Source organism: Hemitrygon akajei, chromosome 5 (assembly GCF_048418815.1).
Source record: "Hemitrygon akajei chromosome 5, sHemAka1.3, whole genome shotgun sequence".
Classification (NCBI taxonomy): domain Eukaryota; kingdom Metazoa; phylum Chordata; class Chondrichthyes; order Myliobatiformes; family Dasyatidae; genus Hemitrygon; species Hemitrygon akajei.
The window spans coordinates 176,614,274-176,637,134 of NC_133128.1; the positions used below are offsets into that span (position 1 = coordinate 176,614,274).

At 40.7% G+C, this 22,861-nt stretch overlaps 1 protein-coding gene across 1 annotated transcript in view; it reads left to right on the top strand.

Annotated features, from left to right (window-relative positions):
* Positions 1-22,861, top strand: part of LOC140728505 (myosin light chain kinase, smooth muscle-like) — a 341,168-nt gene that overhangs the window by 227,500 nt on the left and 90,807 nt on the right. Inside the window, exons 12-18 of the mRNA XM_073047317.1 lie at positions 4,791-4,928; positions 8,012-8,209; positions 13,099-13,345; positions 17,959-18,039; positions 18,386-19,185; positions 19,612-19,728; positions 20,249-20,335. Coding sequence (XP_072903418.1) covers positions 4,791-4,928; positions 8,012-8,209; positions 13,099-13,345; positions 17,959-18,039; positions 18,386-19,185; positions 19,612-19,728; positions 20,249-20,335 — 1,668 coding nt within the window. The remainder of the gene's footprint in view (positions 1-4,790; positions 4,929-8,011; positions 8,210-13,098; positions 13,346-17,958; positions 18,040-18,385; positions 19,186-19,611; positions 19,729-20,248; positions 20,336-22,861) is intronic.

The following is a 22,861-nucleotide window of genomic DNA, read 5'->3' on the forward strand; positions in this document are numbered from 1 at the left end:
TCTTGGCCTTATGTGGATGGACAAAGGGGTGTCAGACTTTGCAGTTAGATTTGTCTGAGGGTTCATACTGTCACATAGTCGTAGAGGACATGAAGATTATCCCTGAGCTACATCTCCCAGTGAATAAACCTGAACTAATTTCTGAGAGCTATTCAGGCTGTTTTTATCACAACAGTTGAATTACTCCAGATTCATGGACTATCAATGATGTTTCCATCTGATATCAGCCCATCATTTCTGTGAGATTTATAGCTCCGGATAGTCTGGATCCCTTTGTGAATGACAACACAACAAAACTTAAAGTGTACCATTAATAAATAAGCAGCACTAGTGTCGTCTTCACTGTCCAGGATATCTTAAAACTTCACAATGCCGTAAACGAGATCAGCATACATTTTCCAGAGTCCATTTATTTCAAGACCTTTCTTGGGAGTTGCAATTGTCATAGCAAGGAACACAAACATTTTTGTAATCCTCTTCATTTTTCAAATTTTTCAAACACATCTCAGTGGTGTTTCAGAATCATATGCTTTCATCGTTATCATTGAAATTAAAGGAAATTTGCTTCATAGCTTTCATCCAGGTAAACTGTCCTCTGTTGTAAATGATTTATGAATGTTGGAGTAAAGGAGTTAAACTGAAGAATTTACAATAAAGCAATTAGCGTTGGTGACATTAATTAGGTCAGGCAGCATCTATGGAAACAGATGCAGTCAACATTTCAGGTCAGAGAATCTACATCAGACTTCAGAATTCCAGCACCTGCAGCTTTTTTGATATTTGAATTGCTTACAGGATGGCCATTAGAAACTAATGATATAAATCAGTTGAAGCAGTATCTATTGGGAAAATTGCGACCAGTTTGTAAGCAGAGGACGAGCTGAGGATGAAGTTGCTCCAATGCTAAGCAATGGAGTTCGTTTTAGCAGGGAGGCAACCTGAAAAAATGTGACTCAAGGTCACCCTGGTGCAAGAGTTGGTGGAACGCTTGGGTAAATGAAGAGAGATGTGTGAGGGTGGGGGTGGGAGGAAGGTTAATGAAGAGAGATAGTGGTAGGATGGGGAGGAAGATTAATGAAGAGACAAGGGGGTGGGGAGGAAGGTTAATGAAGAGAAATACGGTGGGAACAAAGCTTAATGAAGAGAAATAGGGTGGGGAGGAAGGTTAAGGAGGAGAGATGGGGTGGGGTGGTGTGGAAGGTTAATGAAGAGAGATGGAGTGGGGATTGGAAGGAAGGTTAGTGAAGAGGAATCAGGTGGGGAGGATGTTAATGAAGAGAGATGGGGTGGGGAGGAAGGTTAATGAAGAGAGATGGGGTGGAGGTGGGGAGGAAGGTTAGTGAAGAGGAATCAGGTGGGGAGGATGTTAATGAAGAGAGATGGGGTGGGGAGGAAGGTTAATGAAGAGAGATGTGTGGGGGTTGGGAGGAAGCTCAGCCAGGGTCAACCTGAAGAGGGGAATCTTTCAGGCTAAACACACATACAAACAGAGGATCGAGGAGCATTTCAACTCCTCAGACCCCTGGAGCATGTGGAGTAGCATACAGGTCATTATAGACTTCAAACCACCTAGTACTGTGCCCCCTTCCAGCTCTGCTTCCCTCCCTGATGAGCTCAATTACTGACCGAGAGAACAAGGAGGTCACCCTCAAAGCGGATCTCCCACCTGGTGAACTGCCTCTCTCACTTTCCACCTCCGATGTGTGTGCCACCCTGAGCAGGGTGAATGTACGGAAGGCAGCTGGTCCGGATGGAATACCTGGCCATGTGCTCAGAGTCTCTGCAGGGCAGTTGGCCGGGGTCTTCACAGATATTTTCAATCTGTCCCTGGCCCAGGCAGTTGTCCCCACAAGCTTCAAGATTGCCACCATTGTGCCAGTGCTGAAGCATTCCATTGCCACGGGGCTGAATGACTTCCGCCCAGTTGCACTCACGCCCATCATTGCAAAGTGCTTTGAGAGACTGGTTCTATCACATCTGAAATCCTGTCTGGCCACACCTCTCCTCCTCCACTCTCACCCTGAACACCAGCATGCCTCAAGGCTGTGTGCTGAGCCCTCTTCTGTACTCCCTTTTCACCTATGTCTGCATTCCCGTACATGGTTCTAACTCCATAATCAAGTTTGCAGACGAGATCATGGTGGTTGGCCTGATCAGAGGGGATGACGAGACGGCCTACAGGGATGAGGTCCAGCACCTGGCTGCGTGCTGTGCCGACAGCAACCTGCCCCTTAACAGCCAGAAGACCAAGGAGATCATTGTGGACTTATCATCATGTTAGGAACCACACTCATGTCCCCATCTACATCAACAGAGCTGTAGTGGAGCATGCATCAAGCTTCAAATTCCTTGGTGTCCACATTTTCGAGGATCTCACCTGGTCCCTGAACTCCTCCATCCTGATCAAAATGGTGCAACAGTGCCTTTATTTCCTGCGGAGCATCGAGAAAGCTCACCTCTGTCCCAGGATACTGACTGACTTTTACCGCTGTACCATTGAGAGCATACTCACCAACTGCATCTCAGTGTGGTATGGCAATTGTCCCGTATCGGACCTCAAAGCACTCCAGCATGTGGTGAAAACTGCCCAGCTGATTATCGGCACCCAATTGCCCACCATTGAGAACATCTACCATAAACGCTGCCTGGACAGGGTGAAAAGCATTATCAAGGATGCACCTCACCCTAACCATGGACTTTTTACTCTCCTCCCATCCGGTAGGTGCTACAGGAACCTCCGCTCCCACACCAGCAGGCACAGGAAGAGCTTCTTCCCTGAGGCTGTGACCCTGCTGAACCTCACATCACAGCGCTAAGCAGTATTGCACCCATATTGTACTGTCTCAGTACTTTTATATTGGTGTGCTGTAGCACTTACTTTTTATTCGCAGTTATTTGTAAATAACACTATTCTTTGCATTTCTGGTTAGATGCTAATTGCATTTCATTGGCTTTGTATCTGTACTCAGCACAATGAAGTTGAATCTAATCTAATCTAATGAGGAGAGATGGGGGTGGGACTTGGGAGGAAGGTTAATGCAGAGAGATGGGGGTGGGGTGGGGAGGAAGATTAATAAAGAGTGATGGGGTGGGGAGGAAGGTTAATGAAGAGAGATGGGGTCAGGAGGATGGTGAATGAAAGATGGAAATAGGGGTTGAGAGGAGATTAATGAAGATAGACAGGGTGGGGTTTGGGAGGAAGGTTAATGAAAGATGGGGTGAGGGTTGGGAGGAAGTTTAATGAAGAGGGGTGGGGTTTGGGAGGAAGGTTAATGAAGAGAGATGGGGTGGGATGGGGAGGAAGATTAATGAAGAGTGATGGGGTGGGGGTTTGGGAGGAAGTTTAATGAAGAGGGGTGGGGGGTGGGGAGGAAGATTAATGAAGAGTGATGGGGTAGGGGTTTGGGAGGAAGGTTAATGAAGAGGTGTGGGGTTTGGGAGGAAGGTGAATCCTCGGGCTGAGTAAAAGTGATTGCAACAGTGGAGAGCTTAAGCTTGTGCTGGGATGGCATTGTTAGCTAAATTGAAGTGATCTCGTTTCAACACATGAACTGCTATCTCCTGCTGCCTTGCATCATCAAATAGCTTTTATTCCCACTTCTAATTATCTGTAACTGCCTAAAGTACATGTCCTGGGAAGAGCTGAAACAAATGCCAGTTTTAAGTTTCTCAGGTTTGTCTTATCTCATTTCTTGTGATATTGAAGGAAGCTATTTCATACATGAAGTTTGTACCAGCTGTCAGAGCCATCCATCTCATTCCTCCACATGATTCCCAGTGAACCATTCTCTCCCTATGTCAATGTTTCACTGTTCCTCAACAACCCCCCTCAACCCTACTGATTCTCCACTACCCAGCTATACTGGGGCAATTTATAGGAGTGAGTAAGCAATCAGGTTGCTTCTCTGTGGCCACAGAACATGGAGATTGTACAAGTGAGGTCTGGATCAAACTCAGTTGCTGGGACTATGTGGCCCCAGCACAGATTGCTGCACTATTGTAATGCCAAGCACAGGCCAGAAATCCTGATCACATTAAAGGTACTGTCAGTCACTTTCCATGTGAAAATTGTACTGTCAAACTCTCGGTTAATAGAGAGAAGGATTGAGGGATGTGCTGAAGTAAAAGGATGACAGATCATCTAGGTAACACAAACAAAATACTGTAGGAACTCAGCAGGTCTTGGCCCAAAACATCAACTGTTTATTCTTTATGGAAAAGAGTAAACAGTTGACATTTCAGGCTAAGACCTGCTGAGTTCCTCCAGCATTTTGTGTGTGGTGCTTTGAATTTCTAGCATCGGCAGAATCTCTCGTGTTTGCAGGTCATAAAGGTGTCATGTTTTTGGTCTGCAGATTATTTTTGTCCTTTTGGAATTGATTTATTATTGTCACATATACTGAGGCCCAGTGAAAATCTTGTCTTGCATACTGTTTCTGCAGACCAGGTCATTACACCATACATTGGGGTAGGAGGACAGGGTAAACTGATAGCAATGCAGTGTAACAGCTACAGAGAAAAATATGCAGTGCAGATAGACGATAAGGTGCAAGATCACAACGTGGCAGATTGGTCAAGAATCCAGTGCACTGTAAGTGATGGTTTTATTAATCACTCATCAGCTTCCTCGTTGAGGTCAAGATGGTTTAAGTTCGATATTTTTACGAGCAATTGAACTTTGCTCCTGCTTGTGATTTCACTCTTTTAAAAAGTCTCTAATGGATTGTCATAAATTTAATTGTGTAAATGTGATTAAAATTGTGTATGCAATTTATGGATTGTTTTTGCAGAGAGAAACATCACCACAAAGGCAGAGAGTGCAAGTCTCCAGGAGTCCAAGAAGACTTTTGCCCCGATCTTCCTGAGGGAGCTGACTGACATGCAAGTCATGGATGGGAGCCAAGTGAGAATGACAGTGGAAGTGGCAGGTAAGGTATCAGTGAACCTCAAACACATCCATCGGGGGGAGGTCCGAGGCTGAAAAGTTCACTGGGGTAAACTTGTGCCAGAACTCTGTGCTGAGTCAATCAAATGAAGATTGAGTACGTTTCATGGAGGGCTGCCACAAGAAAGCAGCATCCATCATCAAAGGTCACCACCATCCAGGTCATGACCTCTTCTCGCTGCTACATTCAGGCAGAAGCTACGGAAGCCTTAGGTCCCACACTGGTGTGGGTAACTTCATTCACCACTACTCTGACCTGACTCACTTTCAAGGTCTCTTTAAACTCGTTTTCAGTCTTATTTTTATTTGCATAGTTTGTCTTCTCTTGCCATTGATGTTTCAGTTTTTTCTCTGTTTTATGTATAGTTTCTTTCAAAAATTCTATTGTGTTTTTTTCCTCTAAATGTCTGCATGAAAGCATATCTCAAGTTAGTATAAGGTAACATGTACATACTTTGATAAATAAATTTACTTTGAACTTTGATTACTTGCTATAGCTATAGAAAGTCGTGCAGGAATAGACTTTAGGCAAATGAAAACATCCATCACAAGCTCCAGCCAGATACCTCAAACACCAGTCAAATCTGGACGGTTGAGGAAGGTGGGTATGATTGGTGAGGGGATAGTGAATGCAGTGTGCAGTTAGGTTCCTCTGTGAGAAAGTGCTGGTGATTTGATGGGCCTCTGAATAAATGGAGCTGCTACTGGAAGACCATGTCACCCCTAACTGTGATCCTCATTACTGAGTGTGCCCCACTTTCTCTAAGATTGCACTGATATTCTTACTAAGGGCTTTTAAAAAGGACATCTTGGGCTTATCTTCCTGCTCTAATCTCAGATCTAATTTGCATTGAGATTTCTTGTGAGAGAACAAAATAGCTCAAGTCTCAGAAGGTCGCCCAGGATGCTAGTGTGGTGCTAGGACAACTTTGCCCCTGAATTCAAGCAAATCTGCTGTAGGCAGATCAACCAAAGTTAGGAAGGGAGAGGTGAGCTTCAAATCCCAAGAATAAATATGGAGGGACAAGTGAAGTAACTTGATTTTGTAATATGATTGTAATTACATTGTGGGAGGCTTCATATTCTAATTCATGTGTAGTCTTAAGTTAACTCTGTTAGTAATTAAAGATGGTATGTCCTGGTGGCTGAGAAAAAGGAGCTCTTCACCCTCAGTAAGGGAGTGAGATAGGGGCTGCGAGGAGTTCACACTGGACAAGAATATTTACAGAGCTAGTACTGTGTTCTGTTGTAGCTGTTACTTTGTAAATATTGTCAATTTTTCACTATTTTCACTAATTTTTCCAAGTTTGTTTTTTGACACACCTCAGAGAAGAACAATAAATTATTAAATTGTGGATACCGTTGAACATTCATGTCGCAGTGGGACCCTTTACTTCATTTTTGCTCTCTGACTTGCTTTTGGATTTGTACCTTTGAAGTTAAAAATAAAAGACATGGGTTGCCCATTATTGTTCGAAGTTCTGTGAGTAAGGCAGAGATGAGCAAACATGCCCCTGACAATATCATTCAGATTTGAATGCTGTCCGGAAGCAAGTCATAACAATAAGTTCAGCCAAGTCCACTTTTGTGAATGAAGGGTAGGATTTCAGCAGGGAATCAATATAGTCACATTAAAATGTACATTTTAATAAGACTGTAAGACATTGGAGCAGAATCCACTGTATTGAATATGACTGCATTAACCCCCGGTGCAGTCTCAATGCTTAAAAAGTGAATGCAAATGGCTCTGGTTTCTAAGCTAATTACCATTACTTGCTTGTGTGCATTTGTGAACAGCAGACACTCTGCTTTTACTGACATTCCTTTGGTCCGAAGACTCCAGTACCAAAAGAAAATGGTACCATCACCTTTGCAGCACCAAAAATGAGGTAGTCTGAAAGTCTGCACCAGGAAATGAACTAACTGCTGGCTCTCTGATGAAGTGATAACAGAGCTCATGCCCCAGTAAGACGGGTTGGGATCTTGCCTATTACCACGAGTATACATTTCTCATGGTGTATCTTTGCCTTGAAAGACTGTTTCCCATATCCATTTCTGTCAGGTAGCATAAATAGAAGAACCAAAAATCTTATCAAGCTTTCTACTTTGTGATGAGCCTCCAAAGGAAAAATTCCAGGAAATTAACCGTCGCTAAAAATGTAAACTATATGGAAACAGTCAAAAATAGAGACTGCTTGGAAAGCGAAAAATAGCTAAGCAGAAATTCCCAGTCTTCCAAAAACCTGCAATAAGAAGCTAAAAGTAAACTTACTTTGACTACTGTGTAAAGTAACCAAAATCCACTTCACAAATAATGGTCCAAGTCTCACATTCAGAAAATTTGTAGTGGAGCATCGGTTGAATGAGTTTTCCTTTAAATGTGGAATTTAACGAGATAGGAAGTCTTGCCTTTGCGGAATTTGACACTGCTCATTTTGCATCATACGTTTGCCTTCTGAACACGACCACAGTGAAATGAAGCTCCACACAGCAAATGGAAAAGTGAGGTGGTGGTGTAATAGATAGAAACATCTATAAGAAGCTTCGAGACCTCAAAAAAATGGCAAGCAGAAAAAACTATGCAAAGAAAAATAATATCATAAAAATATTGTAAATGTGAAAAGGTAAAATCTGATTGTGTGATAAAATGTCAATAAAAAAGTTAATCTAATAAAATCATCAAGTTCTCACCAGAGATTAAAGCAATTGCTGACCAATAATAGAAATGGATTTAAAAATAGTGTGGAATTTCTGAACAAATCTTTTAACATTGCCACAAGAATTTAGGAAGAATTGAATGTTGAAGTGCTATATTCAACTCCATGCACCAAATCTGTCTTTATCAAGGTCATTAATGTTATCATTGGCTGTAAGGTTATTGATTGTGGAACAAAAGTTAAATTTAGTTAGTATTTTAATAGAGTTGATACAGTGTAGGAATGAGATTACTATCTTTTAGAAAATAGTTTCCATCGAGTTGAAAAATTCTAATATGCAAAATATTTCTTCGCTATGCTTTTGTTAGTCTACTTCTGTTAATTCCAATAAATGTGTCGATTTTATCAGCCAATCCACCCCCTGAAGTTATCTGGCTTCATAATGGGAAAGAAATCCAGGAATCAGAAGACTTTCAGTTTGAGAAGAATGGAAATGAATTTAATCTTTTTATTCATGAAGTTTTTCCTGAAGATACTGGAAAATACACGTGTGAGGTCTGGAATGATATTGGGGAAGTCCAGACTCAGGCAATGCTAACTGTACAAGGTACTGTTCCCTCAGATCTGTATTCCAACAGTTAACTAATCTTCTCCTTCCACATACTTCTGTACTAACCTTTACACTTTAAAAGGATGGTGGTCTTTGACAACATCATTAAAAGTGGAAGACGCATAACAATTCAGATGTGTTATGCCAGAAGACGAAGGTTTTATGTTATATCAGAAAACTGAAGTTTCAAAATACTTTTAATTTTATATCATAAATAGCTGGATTTGAAAATAATGCAACCTCTTTCACACTTCAGTAATCTGTAATATTATGTTTGTCCAATAACAAGAGATGAAGTAACTAGATAGTGCAGAATTTAAGCCATAGTGAAGATTTTGGCACAGTACCATCTCCATCAGTTTAATGCTGAAATTCGATGTAGGATTTTGGGGATATAGTGGCTTAATGTTTGTTACTGGATTGATAACCCACAGGCCTGCAAACATGATCTGGAAAGATGTGCTCACATCCCACTATGAGCAGCTAAAAAAGTCTGTGCTAATATTTTAAAATCTTGTTATCATTAATGGTGACTATAAATTATAGAAATATGATGGGTCTCCTACCACATTCTCGGTAATATAGTTCAGGGGAGGAACTTTGTGGTCCCTTAGCAGTTTCAAGTATATGAGATGTATTTATTTTGTAAGTGAGAGGCACCGAGTCCTTTAGGAATTATGATCACTGCCTGTGGAAAGCACAGCCTAGACTGAGCCTAGCTCTCAGGATCTACCTGAAATGCTAAGAGCATCAGTGATCTCATCAAAGTGGTCACAGTTGAATAGGTTGCAAGAGCTAACGTATCGATGAGTGTGATGAGCTGGCATAGACAATGTTGTTGGGAGCAGGCAGCGTAAGATATATTGTGTCACTAGTCAATATGTTTCTCTACTGCACTGATGTGATGTTAGCATTTACCATTCTGGGGCTCAAAGTCCCACTTTCTTTTTCCCTGCTACTTCAAAACATGCTCTTTAAAGGGATCACCAGCTACATGCAAGTTATTTGTGGATTGATTTCTTTTGCCTCAGTTCTCATCTGTTTACTCTCTAGAGTTCTTTGAAGTTGCTAAAAATCTATAGCAAGTCTTGTGCCAGGCACTTCAGGAATTTGTGCTGACTTCAAAGCTTTTGGCCAAATCAATTACTCCCGGACGTGCATGCACAGGAGGCAGTCCCACTGGAGCACAATGTGACTGGGAGAATGAGCAGAGCAGAACTAAAATGGGCTGAGTTAAGAGATGGAGAGTGCAAATCCATCGGGGGGCTTGTAGCACAGGACAAAATGCTCAGGAGGGAAGAGAAAGTGAAAAAAGAGGCAAGGATTGACTGGGTGGGCAATAGAATCAGAATCTGGTTTCTAGCATGTGTCATGAACTTTGTGGTCTTTGTGCAACAGTTCAATGCAATACATACTAAAAACTATGAATAACAGTAAGTATAAATCATTAAATAGCTAAATAAGTAGCGCCCAAAACAAAGTAATGTGTTAGTGTTCATGGATTCAATGTCCATTCAGAAATTGGTGGCTGAGGGGAAGATTCTATGGATTTGCTCTGTTTCCCCACAGGAAAAGGTATCTCTGTGTTGTATGTGGCGACATGCATGTGCTCTGATAATTTTTCTTTGAAGAAACAGTCCCTGCATCACTGAGTATGTGCCTCCAGGCTCTTCTACCTCCTGGAACAGAACAGGGATCTGTTCTGGGACCCCCACTCTTCGTGATTTTTATAAATGACCTGGATGAGGAAGTGGAGGGATGGGTTAGTAAATCTGCTGATGACACAAGGGTTGGAGGTGTTGTCGATAGCGTGGAGGGCTGTCAGAGGTTACAACGGGACATTGATAGAATGCAAAACTGGGCTGAGAAGTAGCAGATGGAGTTCAACCCAGATAAGTGTGAAGTGGTTCATTTTGGTAGGTCAACTATGATGGTAGAATATAGTATTAATGGTAAGAGTCTTGGCAATGTGGAGGATCAGAGAGATCTTGGGGTCTGAGTCCATAGGACACTCAAAGCTGCTACGCAGGTTGACTATGTGGTTTAGAAGGCATACGGTGCATTGGCCTTCATCAACCTTAGGATTGAGTTTAAGAGCCAAGTGGTAATGTTGCAGCAATATAGGACCCTTGTCAGACCCCACTTGGAGTACTGTGCTCAGTTCTGGTCACCTCACTACAGGAAGAATGTGGAAACTATAGAAAGGATGCAGAGGAGATTTACATGGATGTTGCCTGGTTTGGGGAGCATGCCTTATGAAAACAGGTTGAGTGAACTTGGCCTTTTCTCCTTGGAGCGACAGAGGATGAGAGGTGACCTGATAGAGGTGTATAAGATGATGAGAGGCATTGATCGTGTGGATAGTCAGAGGCTTTTTCCCAGGGCTGAAATAGTTGCCACAAGAGGACACAGGTTTAAGGTGCTGGGGAGAAGGTACAGAGGAGATGTCAGGGGTAAGTTTTTTACTCAGAGAGTGGTGAGCATGTGGAATGGGCTGCTGGCAACGGTGGTGGAGGCGGCAACGATATGGTCTTTTATGAGACTCCTGGATGGATACATGGAGCTTAGAAAAGTAGAGGGCTATGGGTAAGCCTAGGTAGTTCTAAGGTAAGGACATGTTCGGCACAGCTTCGTGGGCCAAAGGGCCTGTATTGTGCTGTAGGTTTTCTATGTTTTCCTTTCTTGATTGTGACAGTGAGAAGAGGACACATCCTGGGTGATGGGGATCCTTAATAATAGATGTCGCCTTTTTGAGGCATCACTTCTTGAAGATGCCTCAAAAAGGGCCTGTATCTGTGCTGTATTGGTGTATGACTCTGCCGATGGTATTTCAGACCTGTCCTCAGGGAACAAGTCTCTGACCCTTAGTGGGGGAATCAGTGTTTAAAAGATAGTTATATTCTCAAAAATATACTTTACTCATGGAAGAACTTAATTTATACATTTTCTTTGGTCCAGATATATCCATATTAGGCTGGTATATCCATTCCTCCATCCAACCTCACCAACACAGCCTTTTTATTCATTTCTTATCAGCTTGTTAAGCTTCTTATTAAATGCAGCTTCGCCTTTTCTTCTAAACTTTCATTGTGATTACATGCTTTATCTTCGCCATTGTTTGGGTGAGAAAGTTTTTGCTGAAGGTCGCACTGGATTTATTAGTAACACTCTCCCATTTTAACCTGTTCTGCCCTCGCCTGCAAGCACAGACATTTTCTTCACATAAAAACAGGAACTGCTGGAAATAAGCAGGCCAGGCAGGATTTGTAGAACAGAAAACTCAATGAACCAATGTTGAGGAACTCAATGTTGAGGATCACTGTTGAACCACTTCACACTTATCTGGGTTGAACTCCATCTGCTACTTCTCAACCCAGTTTTGCATTCTATCAATGTCCCGTTGTAACCTCTGACAGTGAATGTTTATTCCACAGAAACATTAAATCTGTTTTTCCCTCCACAGATGCTGCCTGACCTGTTTTTTTTTCAGTTTGTAAGTCAGATATCCAGCATTTGTAGTTTTGTATGAAAATTTTCAATGTTTGCTTCATGTCTGAGCCCAGAAAATATCTTGAGTCCTGTACCAAGTCCCATGGGACTTTGCTTTCCAGAGGCTTAACCATTTTCACCTCTCAGCACTGGAATCTGATGATACTTTCTACATCTCCACCACTTTTTTTTTACCTTTCTATGAGATGGACATCTTCATTCAAACCAAAGTTTAAATTCAAAGTTTTCAGTTATTCCCTGTCAAACACACCTCAGAGTGTTTCCGTTAGTCAGCCTTTTCATCTTGTGCCAGAACAGTTAATGAAATATGCTTCAAAACCAAGAGTTTTACATTTAGTAACAACTTCTTCCCCTCTATCAGATTTCTGAATGAACCATGAGCCTATGAACACTACTTCATAATTCTGCTCTCTCCTTTACAGTGTACAGTACTGTGCAAAAGGTCTTGGGTATTTAAGACTTTTGCACAGTACTGTATTTGTCCATGTGAAGTGGAGAGAGAGTTTGTAAATCTGGCAGGAGCAAAGGATGTTGGGAATGGCAGGAGGGGTGAGGGATAGGTGGCAGAGAAGGAGTGCCAGAGGCAGGGGTGGTGTAAATACAGACACACTCAACCCTGAGACACCAGGAATCAACAATTGGTTTACTGATCATTGCAGAATATCTCTTTGGTGCCTCTGCTCTTTCCCCTCTCCATTCCCTTTGCCCAGCCATGTGTCCCCTTTCCCTGCCCTTTCCCACTCTCAGTCCACAAGAGACCCATCTCAGAATCAAATTTATCGTCATTCCCATACGTCATGAAATCTTTTTTTTGCGGCAGCAGTACAGTGTAATACATAAAATTACTGCAGTGTTGTGCAAAAGTCTTGGGAATCTAAATCTTGTGCCTAAGACGTTTGCACAGTTCTGTATGTGTATGTTAAATACATGTGTGTATTTTAACTATAAATATATATATTTCTTATTGTAATTGATAGTGTATTTTATCTTTTGGACTGTATTTCTGTCACAAAGCACATGACTGACACAAGGGGCATAATTTAAGCTGATTAACTACATTTTTAGATTAACTACATTTTTCAATTATGCGGTTGCTGCAAATTTATGAATTCTGCTGCCAATCCACGTGTGCATGTTGTTCATGTAAACTTGTGGCCCCATTGCAAATCCCTGAAGAAAATGTTTTTTTCTATCCCATTGTTTTATTTGCTTGGAGATCAAACTGGGATATCAAGGACTTGAGGACAATTCTACAAGGTTGGCTAGTCTACTAGATAGTATAGTACTCACGTACAGAAATCTTCTATATCTATGGCATGATAAAATAATCATTTCCTAGCAGACAAAGACCATAAACATCTCCTCTCATTCTGCAGAGCCTCAGGATGGGACACAGCCTTGGTTTATCAGCAAGCCAAAAGCTGTAACTTCATCTTTAGGTGAACGTGTCCTCATTTCTTGTGCCATCGCTGGAGATCCATTCCCCACTGTGCAGTGGATGAAGGATGGGAAAGATGTTGTTACTGATGAAGAGTGCAGAGTCCTTCAGAATGACGATGTGTTTACACTATTCATCAAGAGCGTCCAATTTCACCACGCGGGTCGATACGAAATACGGCTCAAGTACGTTTTCAATGTATTCTTTTTAAGTCTTTAACAATTATAGCTGTGCATCTCCTTGTTGTGTTTTCATTCTTCATAGAACAAATGGCCAAATTCTTCTCCTATATCTTCTGGTCTTATTGGGGAGAAAGCAGGAGATTGGGGCTGAACAGGAAAATGATAAAACGGCTGAGCAAACTCGATGGGCCAAATGGCCTAATTCTTCTCATATCTTAAGCACTTATGGAACAATTGCAACTGGGCATAAATGGAGTACTTATTTTCTTCTAAGTAGTGGAAAGTGTCCATCTGTTTAACTTATCTTACTGCAAGTATAAAAGATATTACTGAACTTCTGAGGGTGCTTCCACACTGAATGCATTGTTCTTCCTCAATATTTTGTAGCTAAGCTTCAATAGATGCTAAGTGAATCAGGGGACACAGAATAAGGCAAGAAAGAAGTAAAGGGGAAAGCAACATCAAGCTTTGAGTGGTAGAGCAGGCAGGAAGGGCTGAATGGCCGACTCTTGCTTCTATTTGTTATATTCTTATATTCCAATTGTAACTATAATGTTCAACTAAGAGAATTGCAATTAGTCTAAAAAGTTTGTGCTCAGATTGGTTTGGCAGGTGTATCAACTGGACTTAAATTTCAGTTAGAGGGTCATGTGTAGTTCTTCTTCAATGCATATCAGTAGGGTAAGTTATGAGGAAAATGCACAGGAAATGCCTTCCCTTAAAAGTCCCAGTGGAACTAAGAAGGTATGAGACACTGCCTATAATTGAAACAGGCTTCTCAAAAGATCCAAAACTTTCACTAGCAATCGAGGATCAAGTATCTTCTCCAGTCTGATCATTGCAATAGGAACTGTAAGTTAGAGCTGATTTAATTCTCCAGGGGACTCGACAAAGGGCAGAATAACTCGAGGTAGGAAAGAAATCTTTAATGTGACAGGGCATAATTGCTTGACCACTATAGCAATACAAATAATCGTAGTCCTGGAATTTGCAACAAGATTTCTGTGCTTGAATTTGGCGTTACTCTATTAACCCGAGTAAAATGGAGAGCAGGTTTATATGCAGGAAGTGAAATTCAACCTCTTCTATGGATAAAGAAAACGTGCATGTTCTTAACATAATTATTGAATACTGGTGCCCATCCTGTACAGTGTCTCCTTAGTGATTTCCAATGAATATATAGTGTTGCTGCTGTTACATTTGTTTTCATTCCAGATTTCAGCATCTGCAATTTTATTTGTTTTCCAATACATAAAGTTGCTTTTATATCTATACACGCATGTTGTTCCTCTCCGCACGTTGGGGCGCATCGGGTGGCAACCTTGCTGTTTCTTTAGTATTTGTCTGTTTTTACAAGTTGCTAGCTCGACGCTGAACCCAGCACGAATGGGAAAGCGTGCAAGGAGCCAGCCAAACTCGAACCCAGGACCACTCGCCTTGAAGTCCAGTGCGGATGCCACTACACCACCGGTCGGCTGATGCATAAACTAACACTTATTTATTGACATTCAGCATGGAGTAGGCCCTTCTGACCCTTCAAGCCCAGTAATTTACAATGACCAATTAACTTACCAACCGCTAAGTCTTTGGAAACCAGAATGGAAGAAGCCTATACGGTCACAGGGAGAATATACAAACATTTTACAGGCAGCGACGGGAACGGAACCTGGGTCGCTGGTACTGTAAACTGTTGTGCTAACCACTATGCTACCGTGCTGCCCCAAACATGCATGCTTAAATTCAACTCACAATTGGAAAAGTATTGATTACTCCCCTCAGTTCTGCTGAGTAGTAATTTATACCATGGTAGTCTCATGTTTGAAACTGCTAAGACACTAAGGTTCCCTGGGTTAATGCTTCTCTTCTTGTGCCCCCATGTTCACATCTAAGCAAATCTGGGATAGCCAAAGTCAGATGGCTAAGCAGTTAAGCTCAAGACAGTGTGACTCGGGCAAAAAAATGTCCAATAGGGTGGAGACCAAGCAAAAGTAAATGACACCGATATTGGTGGTGTTGGCTGAGACCAGAGGAAAGTCTGATGATCAGTCTGGAGAAGTTAGATGATGAATGAAAATGGAGAAAGAGAAAGAGGAACTGCTGGACCTGTGAGATAGGAAATGTCAGAGAAGCAAAACATTGCAGATGGAGGAACCCCAAAATTCAAGAGCTCAGATGGCATTGGTGGAGAGAGGAAAGCAGAGTTAAGGTTTCAGATTGATAACCTTTGATTTGAACCACCAGATGGGATGCAAAATGGAAAGAATGGTTATCTGATGATGCTGAATTCAATGTTAAATCCCAAAGGGTCTGACAGGGCAAGAGGCCAAAGAGGAAGAGGAGGGGGAAATGTGCCTGGTGCCACTGTGTTGAAAGTGTCAGAAATTGCAGGGGAAGATCCATTGAACTTGGAATCTGGTGTGTTGGAAGAGGAAGACAAAGGAAACATCAACCTTGCTCTGGTGGACGGAGGAGGGAGCAAGAGCAGAAATATAATATTGACATTGAGATATTATTAATGAAACCATATGCTGTCATATACCAAAATGAGTCCATGCTGAATAAATATTTCATCCTCATAAAAAAAAAAGACAGTGTGACTCATATTTCCTGGGTTGGGATATGAATGTCCAGCATTTCCTGTGCTATGTTCCCATTGTCAATTTGCATGCAAACCTTTATATTCTGGAGATGTGCAACAGTAGATTTGGTGCCTTTGGAAAGAGTCAAAAAAGGGTAGCAAAAAAAAAGGATCAGAATAATAGTTCAGGTTGAAAGGATGTAAACAAATCACATGAATGCATCTGATAAATTTGCTTTAAAGACAGCGATAGTGTTGCCAAGTATGGAAATAGCTTTGACATTATAGAGAGGGAAGTGAAAATCCAAAGGTCACCTATATTGCCCCTGAGAAGAGGGAGTTAAGTTGTTGTGGCACAGTGAGGCACCTCACATTGGTTTTTAACACCTACACTTGCTTTATAGAACAATGGGCACCCTCTCCTAATTTCATTTGGGTGAATAACAGAGCACAGGAAGTGTACCAGGTCTTGAGAGTCTAACCAAGGATTTTTAATGGGACAAAATTCAGCCAGTGAGCTTTACCAAGGGGACATTTTACCATAAAGTGCAAGTGATTGCCACAAGCCACCTCCTCCTCCAATAGGTCTTCCCACATGTATGTATTACTGCTAAATTTTGATAGATTGCCTTAAAGTTTATCATTCCAATTTTAGACCTGCACAGCTATAAAGCTAGTTGACTTGTCAAAAAATAAACAAATGGCAGAGTTTACATTTTCAACAGTATAGTTCCCTTACTATTACTCATCGCAGCCATACTTTATACTGGAATCAAGAAATCCTTAAAAGTTGGCGGTTGCGAAACTGATCTTCGTGAATCAATCAGCTCTTCCTCAGTCAACTCTTCCTCATAGTTCTGATGCAGTGTCACACAGTGCTACTGGACAATATTGAAATATCCCCAAACCTTTTGCAAAATCTTGCATTGTCCAAGCATAGTCAAGGTTGGCAGTGATTGAATATGCGGCCTTCAAAGGTTCAAAGGCTCATTTCATTATGATAGTATGTTCATGGAATACAACTCTGAGATTCACCTTCTCTAGATAGCCATAAAATACAGAAAAGCCGTGGAAGAAATTGAGGCCCTTTCTCCCGCATGAAAAAGAAGAAACAAAATTTGCCAACTCCAAACCCCCCCAATCTCTCCCTCACATAAAAACTAACAGATCACACACCCAGACACAGTAGCTAAAAATCAAGCCCCTATCCCCCAAGCACCTCCCATGCAAAAAAAAGAAACAATAACATCAAACACCCAACCCCTCCCTCAACCAAACAAAATTAACATATCGCCCACCTGCAATTCAACCACAAGAAAGAGAAGACTGAAAAACTGGAGACCAATATAAGTTATAGTCCACGCCATAATCACATTTGTCTCAGAATTGCAAAAACATCCTCCATCAGCATCGAGGAGAGCAGCAGCTCGAACTCAGTCCTTCCCTGACTGTGTTGTCAGCCATCTCATGGAGCTACAGTTGTGAAGCAATTATGTAAATTAAAGGTTGAGACAAATGAGAGTGAAGGGTTATGGAGGTCAGACGTAAAAGTGGAGTTGAAGCTGACAACCATAACAACGATACTGAATGGCAGAGTAGGCTGGAGAAACCAAGTGGCTCTGTTTCTTGTGATCTTTTAATCTTACTGAGTAGTTCAGAAAGACAGAGGTTGTTGATGGGCCTATCCCTTGTTACTTTTAATTGTTAATCCATAAAACAGTTGGTCTCAGAGTTTATTTCTTTTGCTGGGGAAGAGAACAGCCTGAGAGTATCCCCCTCGCACAAATCTGATTCAGCTAATTGCAGAAGGATTATTTTCCTTTGATAAGCAGTCAAATATTTATGCACTAGCTGCTCTGCATGGTTGTTGTTTACAGTGATTGAGAGATAGCAAGTATTTATAATCTCTTCATTTAAACAGAAAGATTCATAGTTGAAAAAAGCTTTTGTTACATCCTGTTCATTCTTGTTGTATGTTTTCCGTGCATTATTGAACCTAACTTCTTTTCTCATTCTATTTCTTTTACATCAACATCAGGAACCAGGTTGGCAAGTGCAGCTGTCATGTGTCCCTGGTGGTCAAAGAGAGCTCCCTTTCCCGAGAAGTCGCAAAGGAAGAGTAAGTATGATTCCCACATTACTTGGTTCAATTCTATTTTTGCACTGCCTATACTGAAATCAGTCAGTCCAGTTTGGAAAAGATTCAAAACTAATCCCCAAAAGTGTCCAAAGAAATTATTTACATCATACAGCTGTGCCATAGTGTATAGACCAAGCAGTCTGTCTCACTATTTTTTTATGCCCTTACATGGTCATTGAAGTCATCAGTGATGTAGTATAGTAATAGATTGTATTCGTGTAATAAGCCTTTCCCTTTTATAAACATTCTTGTGTCAAGCCTGGAGCTGTTCTCCAGCTTCCAAACTAACCTCCTTTTAATTCTTTTCTTTCACTGCTGGTGGCAGTAAGGCACAATCGAATGTCAACATCTCTGAAAAGGAGGAGGGTTCCAGTGATGGCATAGAGGATTTTGATAGACGGGGTAGTGTCAAGAAGAGTATTGCAGAAACTAAAGCAAACACTAACAAGGATCAAACATTCCGTGGAGTACTTAGGAGAAAAGTTGAAACCAAAGAGCAGTCTGCAGAGCAACTCAAAGAGCAAGAGGCTGAGCAGAAAGACTTCCGCTGTGTTCTGGGGAAGAAAGTTATCACCAAGAGCTTTTCTGAAGAGGAACTGAAGGAACGGTCAGCAGAGCAGATGAACTTCCGAGACTCGCTGTCCAGACATGTTAAAGCAACTAATTCTTTTGAAGAAGAAAAGAAAATTTCAAGCCCCCAACAGGTAGATTTCCGGGCAGTCTTGGGTAAAAAGAACATTTCCAAAACATCGCCGCAAGAAGTGATCACACCAAAGCAAGCACAGCCTGACTTCAGGAGTGCTCTGGACTCAAAGAAGAAAACTTCCACTGAAAAAGGAACAAGAAACAACTCTGACAGCATTCAGCCTGTAAAAGTGGCCTTAAATGATGGTGGTGATTGTAAAGATGGATGTTCATTTGTTGATGGTGGGCTAATTGAGGAGAAATCTGAGCACACAGACAGTGCACCTGTCTTCAAGGAAACATTAAAGGATACTCGGATAACAGATGGTGAACGTTTATTGTTGCAATGCCGGGTAGTGGCCAACCCACCCCCTGTGGTCACCTGGACTATAAATGGAAAAACCATCAAGTCATCAAAGTTCATTACTGTGTCTCAAGAAGGTAACTAACTTACAAAATTAGAGAGAGTTTTAAGATAATTCCTAACAGATATACCTAAAATCAGCACATTGTGCTTACAATTAAAAATAACTTTTTTCATAGATTTTTATTAATTAATTTTCAGTGACTAACTTACTAACAAAAATGTTACCTTCATTCAATCTTTTAAAGGGCAGGGCAACATATTTGTGGGTTTACTTTTTTCTTTGACATTACACACCAGTAATACAATCTGAAAGGAATATTTAAAGCAAGTTTTATGACCTTATTGTAATAGTCTTTTGCAAAGCTTGGATGTTTTTTCCCATATAAATCGGGAGTTAATTAATATGACCTCAGAAACCTTGTGTAAAGGTTTAAGTATATTTGAATCATAGTTTAAATCCATGTGGCCAGTGAACTCTCATCAGCTTTTATTTGTGTCAGGGTCACTTTGTACACTTACAATTGAGGAGATTCTGCTTGAAGATGAAGGCCAGTACAGATGCATTGCTGAGAACTCTGCAGGGAAAGTGGAATGTACTTGTTCGGTTACTGTGGTTGGTAAGAGCATTCAGCAGCCTGAGAACTCACAATGAAAAACATTCCCCTCATGCAATGTTGTTTGTCTTTTCTTCCTGTCATTAAACTGGAAAAATTAAAAACAAAATTCCTTCCACTAGTCCGTATCAGAAACAAAATGCCTATGCAAGAAAAAAGTGCTCCCTTAAGATCGAACATTTAACATTACAGGACCAAATAGAAATGATTTTTAGCAAATATGTGTAAGATGGCTAAAATATCACAGCATACTAATAAAACGTGTGAAAATTGATTTGGAGTTCTTTATAGAAGTAATTTCTTGATGTAAAATTGTCATGATATACTCAAAAAATTAGGCAACTTCCTAAATCTCAGTGTTTCCAAACAACCAATTAAAATAAAATTGGATTCATTCTGCAATGTTGTTTTTGATTTAAGGAATGTTATCATCAAAACAATATGTTTTCTAGTACGTAAATAAAGCAGAACTGAACGTTGTTTGTCATTCAGTCCAAATTAACTTATAATTGTTGTATTTCAGATGTAGCTGAACCAAATACTCCTAAACCCACTGAGAAAAAGTCAAAGACAAAATCCATTCCTAGTCCCACTTCAGAAACAGATTGTGGTAAGTAAAGATAATTTATCCAACCTGTTTCCAAATAAGGAATGGATTGGGCTTTCAGCTGTTTTCCCATTAATTGTAGACTATTCACTAAAGAAGATGTCATCTATGATGGTGATATATTATGTTGTTTTAACCTTTGGCGCAGGATATGAGAATTTCTAAATTGTAGCACAAACTATGCTATGAATGTTAAATATCAAAAGCTAATGTAGAGCAGTTTGAAGTTAACTGTCCAGACTCCATATTTTCTTCTTAATCTTATGAATTAAGATTTACTTCTTTTGAAGAAGATACAAATGTGGATGAGAATTTTTTAATGTAAAATGTTTATTTCTTTTAAAGACTTTTCAAGTAGGGAAATTATTCTTTTATAGAATTCATAAATAATCTTAAGCAGAGGTCTTTAAAAAGAAAGGGGATACCAGCATAATTTGTTTCTCTGTGGCACTGGAAGTAACATTACTTTTCTACATTATATTAATAACTCCGTTCAAACTTATTTAACCTGTGTTTAGCTGTTCTGAATTATGATCAATTTTAACTGAGCAAGTTCATGACATTCATGGACTAAATAATGAAACATGTTTACAGTAAGTACTTTGATTATTTCAAAATAATTGAATAATAGAATTATGGAACATAGAAGGAGGTCTATTGGCCCATTGCCCCTGTACTATTCTTTAGTAAAGCTAGCAAATTGATCTTACAGCTTGGCTCTTACTCCTTAAAATCGTTTTCTGTTAAACTATTTATCAGATTTCCTGACTGTCTTCAGGCAATACCCTCCAGATCACAGCTTGCATGGTGAAAACTGTTCTTTCCTCATTCAAGTTTTTGTCTCCCCAGTCACCTTAAATCGTGATCCATTGATTACTGACCCATTTGTCTCGGAAAATTTTCCATATTTAATCCATTGAACTCATTCATCAGTTGGAACACCTCCATCAAAATTCCACTCAACATTTCCATGCCCCAAAGAGAACAACCACAGCTTCTTCAGTTTGTCCACAACACAAAAGTTCCAAATCCATAGCACCATTCTGGTGAATAACTTCTGCACTTTCCCTGAAGCTTTGCCATCCTCCATAAAGAGTGATGAGTAAATAATCCAGGTGAGATGAACAAATATTTCATGTAATTTAGTGAAACATCCTCATTTATGTTTTCCCTTGCTCTTTTCAGACCTAGGGCTAACAAATGCTTTTATCAGATTACTCGACATGTTACCTTTCCTTCAAAAGTTTGTATGTTCACATCTTTGAGTCTCTCCCTTCTTGTACCCCGTTAAAATTATTGGTTAATTGGTTTATTATTGTCAAGTGTACTGAAGTACAGTGACAGTTTCATTTTGCATGCCACCCATACAGGACGTTTCAACACACCAGTGTATTAAGGAAGTACAAGGAAAATGCAGACTTAGTGTTACAGGGCAGGCAGACAACAAAGTGCAAAGTCACGACAAGTTAGATAGTGAAGTCAAGAGTTCATCTTACTGTACAAGCTCTATTTGCTTTACACTCCATTGCCATATTTAAGTTCGCTGACAATACCACTGTCATTGGCTGAATCAAAGGGGGCGATGAATCAGCACACAGGAGAGAGATTGAAAATCTGTCTGAGTGGTTCCATTAGAACAACCTCTCACTCAATGTCAGCAAGACTGAGGAGCTGATTATTGACTTCAGGAGGAGGAGGCTGAAGGTCCTCATCGGGGGATCAGAGGTGGAGAGGTTCAGCAACTTTAAGTTCCTCGGTGTTATCATTTCAGAGGATCTGTCCTGGGTCCACCACATAAGTGCAATTATGAAGAAACCACGTCAGTACCTCTACTTCCTTAGAAGTTTGCGAAGATCTGGCATGATAACTAAAACTTTGACAAACCTCTATAGATGTGTGGTGGAGAGTATATTGACTGGCTGCATCACAGCCTGGTATGGAAACCCCAAAGCCCTTGAACAGAAAATCCTTCCCTAAAGTAATGGATACAGCCTGGTCCATCACAGGCAAAGCCCTCCCTACCATTGAGAACGTCTACATGGAGCATTGTTGCAGGAAAGCAGCATCCATCAACAGGGACCTCCTCCAACCCCACTCTCTTCTCACTGCTGTCATCAGGAAGAAGATGCAGGAGCCTCAGGACTTGCAGCACCAGGTTCAGGAACAGTTATTACCCCTCAACCATCAGGCTCTTGAACCAGAGGGGATAACCTCACTCCACTTCACTTGCTCTATTACTGAACTGTTCCCACACCTATGGGCTTACTTTTAAAGACTCTTCATGACATGTTCTCAATATTTATTTCTTTTTTTGTTGTTTGTTGTCTTTTGCACACTGGTTGTCCACCCTGTTGGGTGTGGTCTACTATTCATTCTATAATGGTTATTGGATTTTTTAAGAATGCCCACTAGAAAATGAATCTCAGGGTTGTATATTGTGACATATATGTACTTTGATAAACTTACTTTGAACTTTGAAGACATCCGTTCAAGAAGTTAAACCAATTTATTTATCCAGTGTCCCTCAGT